This window comes from Eurypyga helias, unplaced genomic scaffold (genome assembly GCF_000690775.1).
Source record: "Eurypyga helias isolate BGI_N326 unplaced genomic scaffold, ASM69077v1 scaffold17855, whole genome shotgun sequence".
Lineage (NCBI taxonomy): Eukaryota > Metazoa > Chordata > Aves > Eurypygiformes > Eurypygidae > Eurypyga > Eurypyga helias.
The window spans coordinates 2,685-12,805 of record NW_010253636.1 but is presented as its reverse complement, the minus strand read 5'-3'; the positions used below and the strand labels follow the sequence as shown (position 1 = coordinate 12,805).

The 10,121-nt window shown below is 39.3% G+C and overlaps 1 protein-coding gene across 1 annotated transcript; it reads left to right on the top strand.

Annotated features, from left to right (window-relative positions):
- Window positions 1–3,586: 3,586 nt before the first annotated feature.
- LOC104510475 (collagen alpha-1(III) chain-like) lies at window positions 3,587–9,671 on the top strand (the record flags this gene model as incomplete). Its single annotated transcript, XM_010152732.1, has 5 exons — window positions 3,587–3,617; window positions 4,845–5,050; window positions 6,841–6,879; window positions 7,467–7,583; window positions 9,600–9,671. Coding segments are annotated over exons 1-5 (465 nt in total), but the record flags the coding sequence as incomplete, so codon positions are not given.
- Window positions 9,672–10,121: the final 450 nt, after the last annotated feature.

Sequence of the window (10,121 nt, the reverse complement as noted above, 5' to 3'; positions counted from 1 at the left end):
TGTTGTAGCGATTGAGGTTCCATTCCTGCTACCTCCAATTTCATGGTGGACAAGCCTTACAGATCATTAGTATCAGTACCATTAAATTTGAATGTGTCCTTATAGGTAGGTATGCCCAAATTGCCCCTTATGTCCTTGTGCACCATGTGAAATGGATTCAATTAATTAGCTGGTTGTTTTAGGACAATTCCAGCTGAGATAATGTCTTAAGTTGAAAAAAAAATACCTTGTTAAACCACTTGCTTTCTTATCTTTCCACCTCTTTTCCTGACTCTTAAGAAATAGACACTATTTCAGACTTTTCTAGTACTCAGCATTTACCTGACAGGAGATCATGAGACAAACCAGGCTATTCTGACTCAGCAAGCCAATTAGGTCATTATGGGAGTGCTTTTGTTTCCATTACTGATCACAGGATGGAACAAGTATGTTTGATTTTCTTATAAACATCATCATAATACCAGACAGGGAGCCTAAACCATTTACTTCGAGGTAGGCGCCATGACATTCTTTCCTGCTCACTAAATGGAAAGCAACAATGCTGCAGACTGGGATGGATTCCTCCACCTACTCAAGTATAGCATTTCTACTGAAAATGAGCAATTTATCTCCTTTCTACTTTGTCCTTTGGTTAAACAAAACAGTGCTGGAATACACAACAGATGTATTTACTGCAGAAGAAATGTAAAAACACTTTTTGAAGTAGCCATCCTGTAAAGCAAATGACCAAACCCAGGTCAGAGTCCGGAAGTAAAGGCTTTGTACAGTTAAAAGTCCATAAAAAGCAACAGACAGGCCCTTAGCTTCAGCAGACTTAGGATCCAGCCAAAGGCAAGGCCTCCTTCATCTCAGTGCTTTAGCCTTCACAGGATTCACCTAATAACAGCAGAGACTGTTTGCTTGACTCATTGTGTTTGTGATCAGATTCTTGCAGATCAAAGCTCTTCAGTTTTGCTTCCCAAGCCATCATTGAGCAGCTGCTGGAGGATCATGAGTCACCTCTGTGTGGACTATTGACCTTTCTGAGGCAGAACCAGACAAGTTCAAGATGTTCTATAATTTCTAAGCATTTAGTCACATCTCTGTAAATGGGATATGTGAGTCTGATACTAATCCAGTAGCTGGACATTTGCTTTGTCCGAAGTGGAAGAGTCTGTGGTTTCTGAGGATACTGTTAGGAGATTTTTTCCTTTAGCTATGTAAACGTGCTTAAGTCATGATCAATCACAAATGCAGAGCCAAAAGCAGCTACCACACAGGTCAGCTTCTCAAGTCATTGCAATCGGTAACAAATGCCCATTCACCTCACTGGAATCAGGGTTGTGTGCCATATGACATCTGTCACCCTTCAGGCCTTCAACAACCACATTTGTTTTCCCCTGTACACTTTTGGGTTCTTTTATTGACCATACTTATAGGTCCTTTGAGAAAAAATGGTGATTTTCCTGTCAGATTTCCCTATTTGTCTGCTTACATACAGCTGCTAGTCTGCTTAGAAAATGGGAAATAATTCAAAACCAGTGTATGACGAAGGTTGTGTTGCCTATTTTTTTTGCCTTCATTTTTTAGGCTGGCTCAGGGAAATGCTACTCACAGCAAAATCTGTAAACAGCATAAATGCAAAGTTATTCAGGCTTTCAGATATTAAACTTCAGTGTTTTGTACAATGAATCAGATTGACACAGCTTTCAACAAACCATTGCAATAACTGCCATGGAAGTGAAGTGCTGTATAGCCACCGTATTTTGGGCTTTGGGAGAAAGAATAAGGTTTTGCATTGCCATAGGCAAATACTATTGAGTTCTAATATTTTTTAAATTTTCAGGCTAATATATATGTTTGGGAATCAATAAGAAAAGCTGGCTAAGGCAAGTATGTGACTGTTTTACCGCAAGTCTAGAAGTAGGGAAGTCAGCTTTTTTATAACCTTATTATTCCTATATGTTACTTGCCAGTGCTTTAGCACAAATCAGCTTTCCAAAGGATTTTGGAGCTAACGGTTAATCTTTATGAGCAATGCAAAATGCATTATGTCATAACATGCTGACACACAGATCTACATCTGAGCACAGAGGGGGTGTCTTGAACAGACTAAGTCTTCCCAGATGTAACTTTCCTTTGGAAACCTATTTAATACTATCATTCTGCCAAAGACCGCAACAATTTTCATTGCAGCACTTCTAGCTTATTTCTTAATTCATTTAACAATGTCCAGAAACTTAGAAGCAAATCTTAATGTCATTATATCCAGATGTCTTCAATTTTGTCCCTTTCTTTCTGTTAAAGGGTGCCACCTACTGTAGAATGACTGAATGACAGCCTTTTAAAGATGCAGACAAATCTGCCTTATTTCCTTATTACTGTAAAATTCTGACAGTTACACTGTGACACACTTTAAATTTCCATGCTTTTCATCGATGTTATTGACTAAAATATAGAAAGGTGAGTATTCTCAGTGTGAAGAGTGTCTTGAAAACACAATCTTTTGTAACCAGCAGTGCAAAGATAGGAGAAAAGGCTCTTTTCTGCTCCCCATTCAAGCTGTCCTCTTCACTGTAAGTCAGCATGATCACATCTATGGAAATAACAAAATAACAAAGAAAATCAATGAAAATTAAAAAAGGATGAAGAAAAAATGGACATATGAAAATGCAAATCCTTGAGTATGGATTTCCTAGTGAACAGGCACATTGCTGTCTTAGATTGTTGAAAAAAAAAATGCTTTTGAAAGGATAAGAGAATGATACCAAGAAAATCTGAATATTAAAAATAATCAAACACATGTTATGGGTACAGAAGTGTGTGTACACTATGTGTTTTTTTAATGTGTGTATGTAATTCATATAACTGTATGTCACGTGTGCACACAGTAATAGTATTTATTCTTCCAGATCTGTAGCACAGTACTTTTATTCAACAATTATGTATAAACTGTATTTTGACATCAAATAGGTAAAGATCACTGTTCCTTTCCTCATTATGTTTGTAAATGAGAAGGACACTTTAACCTGTGGAGCTGGGAAGTGCTTAAGCAGGGTGTCAGCTGAGTACCTCACTCTCTGGTGAATTGGATCTATGCCTACCCGTGCTCTCCAGGGTGTATCCATCCATCCAGCTCCTTTTAGAGGGGTAACGAGCTCTGACCTCCCTAGTAGCTTTGACATTATTTTGCCTCCCACAGCATACTGCTTTCGAGGTCGTCTTGTGCACAGCGAGCCGCTCGTACACCGAGCTACTCAGCTTTTGCCACTTTGTAATACATTTTTTTTCATGAGTCATTAGAGAGACTATGAAAAAGTTTTCATTCATAACGTCACACTTCTCATTTTTAAATGCGTTTCAGCCTCCTTGTTGGTCAGGAAACATTTGTCTTTACTCTTCTCAAGGCTGGGCAGTTTGGTTTTTTCCAGAGGGCCCACAGTGAAATCCTGGTTTGTTGAAGGAGGAAAACGTTTCTTGCAGAAACAGTCAGCAATGAATTAAGCAGAGAATCATCTTATTTACCTGGGGCCCACTGACATGTAAAGAGAAAAAGGAAAGCAGTGTGCTAACACAGTAGTAAAAAAGAGAAAAAAAGAAATGAAAGATGCCGCACGTGAGAAAAGAAAAAGGATGGCGTAAGACACAGGAATGGACTGCACCGTAAATTTGGACTCAGTCTTGTACTACGTAATTCTGACCATCACAACACTTTGATGGCATTCAGAATTTTCTGTCTGGAGCCAATGGTAACTTTAGTGTCTGAGCTTTGAATTACACCTTTTGGTGTTGGGGTGGTTTTTTTTTTCTTTTTGAAGGATGATGTGTAGTAGGTAACTTATTCTGATATTAAAACTTTAAGGACAATGTAGGTACACAAATAGCTCTTTATCCAGAATTCTGTGTTTCTAAATAGGATTATTTTGAATTAGTAATTAAAAAAACCTTATTGCATTATTCAGGACATTTACTGATACTTAGATTTGCAGAAGTTATATTCTAATAACTTCCACAAAACTTACAAGGAGCTTGTCTAAAATTTGTAGTGTTATTTTCGTATCTGTTTCTTAAATGACCAGGCTTTCTGGATCTTATTTTTCTAAGAAAATAACAACTCCAAATTTAATGTTTGAATTTGGCTTTCATCACTTTCTTCAGGTTCATCATCTACAGCAAATCTGATCAGTAGAATAGTTGTTGGAAGGAATTCAGAGAGACATGAAAATTAGAGATGAACAATGATTTTTTTTTTTTCAGGAAATAAGGACGCTTGTAACATTTGAGCGAGCCGGATGACACATTAATTGCACACCATTTGGGCAATTAATGCGCACATTCTTTTAGATCTGTCACATACATTGGCTTTCAAAAAGCACTTTGAAAACACTTGGTGCTAGCTATTCATACAAGATGCTACCTACAAGAGTTTGTGGTGGACAGACTGCTTATTCCGCATCCGTGTGTACGGGTTCGTGTTGGCACGTGGGGGCCAATGATACTTGTTTGAGAGATTTGGCACATTTGCTGTTTAGCTGCAGCAGAGAATTCAATTGCTAATTACACAGTGACTCAGTCTGACACTAAAATTACTCGAGATGGAAGATTATCACAGATTTAATTGGGTTTTGGATCCTCTCCATGAGGTTTCCATTGATGTCTATTTATAGATTCATAGCAGACTCTGCAATTAATGTAACAGTCCCTCCCAGTGTCTGCAGAGAAGTATTTAGCCTTTTACTTCACTCACACGAAGTATATCACGGTAGAAAACAAGACAGACTATCCAACAGCTTTAATGTTATTAATCTTTGATTTGGAAAACACATTTGAAATAATATTGAACACTGTTTTGTCTTTCTTTCCAGTCACAGGATGTACCCATCTTGGGCAGGTTTACGCTGACAGGGATGTTTGGAAACCAGAGCCATGCCAAATTTGTGTGTGTGACTCGGGATCTGTTCTCTGCGATGACATCATCTGTGACGATCAGGAGCTGGACTGTCCCAACCCAGAGATTCCCTTTGGAGAGTGCTGTCCAGTTTGTCCACAAACAACACCACAACCTACAAGAGTAAGTTTGCTCTCAATGTTGTTACTTTGGTATTGCTGTCTTTTTAATCCATGTCAACCTCAATTCATTTTCTTTTACATACTCTTAGACACTTTTAAATGCTAAGCTTGTCACTTTCTGACTCTAGGCAAATACATAGGATAGGCAAATTTTGCTAAATCAAACTTAAAAAAACAGCTTTAACTTTCACAGAGTATGGGGGTTTTTTTTGTTAAATTCAAGAATACTGCTGTATTCTACAAGAGAATTGGTACCAGATCCGATAAAACACTTGTTAGTCATTTGGGCTATGCAGCTGAAAGTCCTTCAACACAGTTTTACATAAACAACAGGCACAGAGAAATAGCAGAAATAGAGGGCAAAAATTAGCCATTACCTCTTTCTTTTTATGGAGAAGTATATAAACAATGCAAAGAGCTTATTTGTTGGCTGCATGCTCAATCTACAGCCATGAAACTAACGCTAACACAGAGTTGAGGAAAGTTAGACAATTTTCACAGCATACTACAAGTCTACATTTTTTATCAAACTGTTTGTACATCATCGCAGAGTAAATTTTCTTTCGCAGTTGTTGCTGACTCAGTGCCCTGTAAAGGAAAGGTGATTCAAGCCCTACATCCCTGAAATATCATCATCTTGTTTATAGACACCAACAATATTTAAACCAGTTGCCGCAACTTAACCTCGGGAACATCAAGAATGTTAGTGCACACCAAGTCCCCTGCCTAAACCACTTCAGTGAATGAGCCAGCTATGCTGAGCTCTGAGACTATCTGAACGTTTCATCCTTGTCTAAGATCCATGAGAATCTGTTAAAGTGCGTAGATTTCCACAGGTACATTGAAGATTCTTATCCAGAAAAGAGTGAAGAGATGGGTATATGGAAGAGGAAGGGACATGATGTATTTCTGCAGCTCTGTAATATATCTGCTTAAACATGAAATGCCGTATACGAATACATCACCGAGTGTTAGTTGCACCATGCTAGTGCAACTGTACGGCTTTTAGGATTACCTGAGTGACTGCACTGAACAGTTTTAGAGGTGTGAATGAACCCCAGTCATGCTGGGGATTTAAGCATAGCTCCCTCTCTTGTTGAGGCTAGAGACTCTTTTATCAGGTCTGTGGTTCCTGTTAATAAAGGACATGTGGACTACTTTCCCCAGCCTCTGTCTTCAATATATAACGGTTTGGTCAGCCCACTGCAAGCTGTCCTGCTGGCCTTGGATGGTGCACAGGGAAATGCCGCCTTGAGAGATCCAAGATAGGTTCAGCTGAATATTCTTTGCTACCACTAGCAGCTGAATACATAAGAACTGTTCTGAACTATTATTTGAGAATCCAGATAGTAACGTGTAACTGAATTATTACTTGAAAATTATATAAATTGGAGGAGCAGATCTGAGAAATTAAAATTAGCTGCATTATCACACTTAACATGCTGGACTGAGAAGGATACAAGAAAACAGTCTCTTGCAGCTTTCCACAGTGGCCTTCTGTCCCCATTGTGCTCAGTGGCAAAGCATTGTTGACTGCATTAGTGCCATGGTTTTGCCTGCAGGAGAGATGTCGCTATGGATGAACCATGAAAATGCAGATGAAAGACTGTCCAAAACCCCTACAGCTTTTTGATAAACTGAACAAGAATCAATGGAATTCATATGATAAAACTATATTCCTGTGTTTAAATGCTTTGTCCTCTTGTTTATATATGTATGCATACATATATTCAGTATTTGGTTTTATTTTTATTTTCTTTCTTAATTTGATCACTTTTCCTTTTTTTCTAGAGTACAGAAGTAGTCAGCCGTGGCCCTAAAGGAGACCCTGTAAGTGCAGCTTTTTTCTTCTCCCAAGGAAATTAACAAAATCAAGAGCCAATTTCTATAGTGCTATTACATCCCATTCATGCTGCTGAGATATCCAGTTTACATTGATGTCTGCACTGTCTGCAGGACTGCACCATATAGTTATTGTGAAGTAGCCCTTTAACTTCAACAAAGTTCAAAAATTTAAACTGGAAGAACAGGGAGAGAGACAGAGTTTAGTCCAAACTGTATTACTTTTGTTGTTGTTTATTATAATTCCTCCCATTGTGAAGGGAAGAAAAAAAAAATCTATGGGCTCCACTAAGAGTAATTTTAGATTCAGGAATTGACCTGTTAATAATTCTAGTGTGTTTGATAAAATATCACCTGCACTAAGGCTCCAGCAACTAAGAAGTGTTCCCATGTGTGCATTTTGTCTCCTGTTTCTGTCTTTTCTGAATGTTCAGCTGGAGTCTTAGTTAAGTTTAACACAGAAAGTTTCCTACCACGATCGCCCAGACTTTTTTACAAATGGAAGGGTTTGTCCCGCCATGCTGCTGCAGTTGGAGGCAAGTGCCAACATCTGTATCTGCTCTGTGTCCTTCCAGGGTTCTCCTGGCATTCCAGGCAGAAACGGTGCCCCTGGCCCTCCAGGACAGCCAGGGAGTCCTGGAGCTCCTGGCCCGCCCGGTGTCTGTCAGTCGTGTCCCAGCATAAACGGAGGCGTAAGTCATCATTACGTTCAGCTTCTACCTTGTTGCTCATAAGGATACAAAGCTGTACCGTAGGCACCTACCCCTTGCACCTTCACACGTACTTTGCTTTCAGTGGCACTTGTCTCTCATTTGCACCTTTGGAAAACACAGCTGAGTGGTAGGTGGGGGTTTGCTGTTGATTTGGGGGTTTCGCCACAAAATTTGGCTGAAGTGCAGTTAAATCTCTGTTTTATCTTATTTTATTAAACTTTTGGAACCAGATCTGATCAAGGACTTATGTAACTCAGAAGTAATTGGACCAGAAAGAAAGTTAGCAGGAGGAAGTATGTCCCCTCAAGCTTAATGTGTAGTGAACTCTCTTACTATCCTATATTTTATCCAATGCTTGTTTAATAAAAAAACATTCCCAGGAGACTAGACTGAAACACAGCTCCTCTGCTTGCAGGGAAGTGCCATGTAAGTAATATTTGTCATGGTCCCTCTTTATTTCTGGCCCACTGAATCTTGAATTCTGTTCTGAAGAGCTGGGCAGACTCAGCCAGAGAGCTAATTTTAGCTAAAGTTTGTGTGCAGTCGGATTTGTTCAGGGGGCCCAGCCACAGCTAGCGCTTTTCTGTTGTCTCCCATGCAGTCGCACAAGCCTAGCTTTACAAGATGGATCACTAGCACCAAGCAGTTAAAATCCTGTGCCACTTTTGAACATAGGCCACTGTTTAATGCTTCCAGATAGGCTTCTCACTCCCGAGTAAACCAAAAACTGAGGAAAGATGTCTTGGGTTTATGTAATTCTAAAACGGAGTGCATCTGAAGGACTGAGCTTCTGGGAGAGGTACCCTTGGATTGGTTAACCAGTCTCAACAGACATCTCAGTAACATACCAAGAGAGCTACTGGGTTCGGGTGCAGACGCAGCAAGGGATTATAGGTTACCCACTCCAGCGCTGTATCACAGGTTTGCTGCTGAATGCTGACAAGAGGGCTGGTATCAGCACAGGAGTCACCTTGTACCAAGTCAGCGAAGGGGCTGGGGCCACAGTTCAGGCTGTCAGGAGATCACTGCATGTGTTCAACCTTTCCTGTGTGCCATTAATGCCGTATTATTCAATAGAGCTTGCATTAAAAAATCAGCATATGCCGATGAAGAGACTTACATGGGAATTCCTTTAAAAACTGACTATAGAATTTAGTTTCCTTTTTTTTTTTAAACTGCATTTTATGTAAATGGGTGTGTCAAAGATGCTATCTGCTCTCAGAAGGCCCACAGGACAGGTTTTCACCTCATGCCTTGGACAGCTACCATTCGTCCAAAGATAAATTGTCAAAAACATTGAAGCTTGGCTCCTTGTGCTCAAAAGGGGTGATTGTATTTCAGTTATTTGGAGGGACATAGTGAATGGGGAGGGAGAAAGGGAAAGATGAAAAATGGCATTAGGAAAAAAGCTTAATGCTCAGTTTTATGAGACGTGTAAGTTGCCATGCATGAGATTTAAAAAATTGATTTGTAATTCAAGGAAGGACAGACTTATACATAGATAAGAGGTTTTTTGCAACAAAATACTCTAAAATGATACATCCATAAATTACAGGTAAAAGAAATTAGGAGAGTAATAATAAACTCTTAAACTGTTGCATTCTTTAGTGCAACAGAAAATATTTCTTTAAGAGGCTGATAAAGAAAATTGGTGGAAAAACTTAAAAGGAGCCAAACAAGAATTAAAGGGGAGAGGGAGAGAAAGGTAATGTTTTGGCTTAGCTGAGGCCCAGCTGTCAAGCTGAAAGCTGGATGCTCACAGCGTAGGAAGCTGACATTACCATGACCAGAAAAGAAGGATATTGCTGGGCTTGTCTTGTGGGTGGTTTCAAAGTACGGCAGCTGTATGTCACATGCTATTCAATAGATAAAAATGAGTTATTTCCATACATTTGCCTCACCAGTGTATGAAAAGACAACCTCGATTTGTAGCAATCACATTTTTTTCTCTCTCTTTTTTTTTTTTTCTTCTGTTTTTCTCTATTTCTTTTACAGAGTTTCTCTCCACAGTATGACTCCTATGATGTCAAGGCTGGTACAGCTGGTATCGGTTACCCACAGCCCATTGTAAGATGATAGAGCCTTTTTTCTGTCCTTTCTGATTTTTTAAAGAACACATTTTCTGCTCGTAGATTATACCTTGGATGTGTATGTATCCTGACTTTAATTTAACAAGATAAGTTTTAATTTAATTGTTGCCTGCAAGCGGAATGGGATGTAAGGCAGCAGGGTGCTTGACAATATCATTCTAGACAGTAACTATACATTATCTGGGGTTTTTTGTCTTTTCTCTCTCTTTCTTCCATTTCTCACCTTCTTTTTCCTAACCTCTCTCTAATTCACTTTCTCACACTACTGGAACATTTATCCTTTTCTCCCTTGCACACCTTTCTCATTTATCTGCTTTGGTATTGTTCTACTAATTGTTTCTCTCCCTTCCATCAGTGTTTTACCCCTTCCACTGTCCCTAATCTTCCTTTCTGCATCCAGCAACATTCTGTCCTTACTCAATACAAT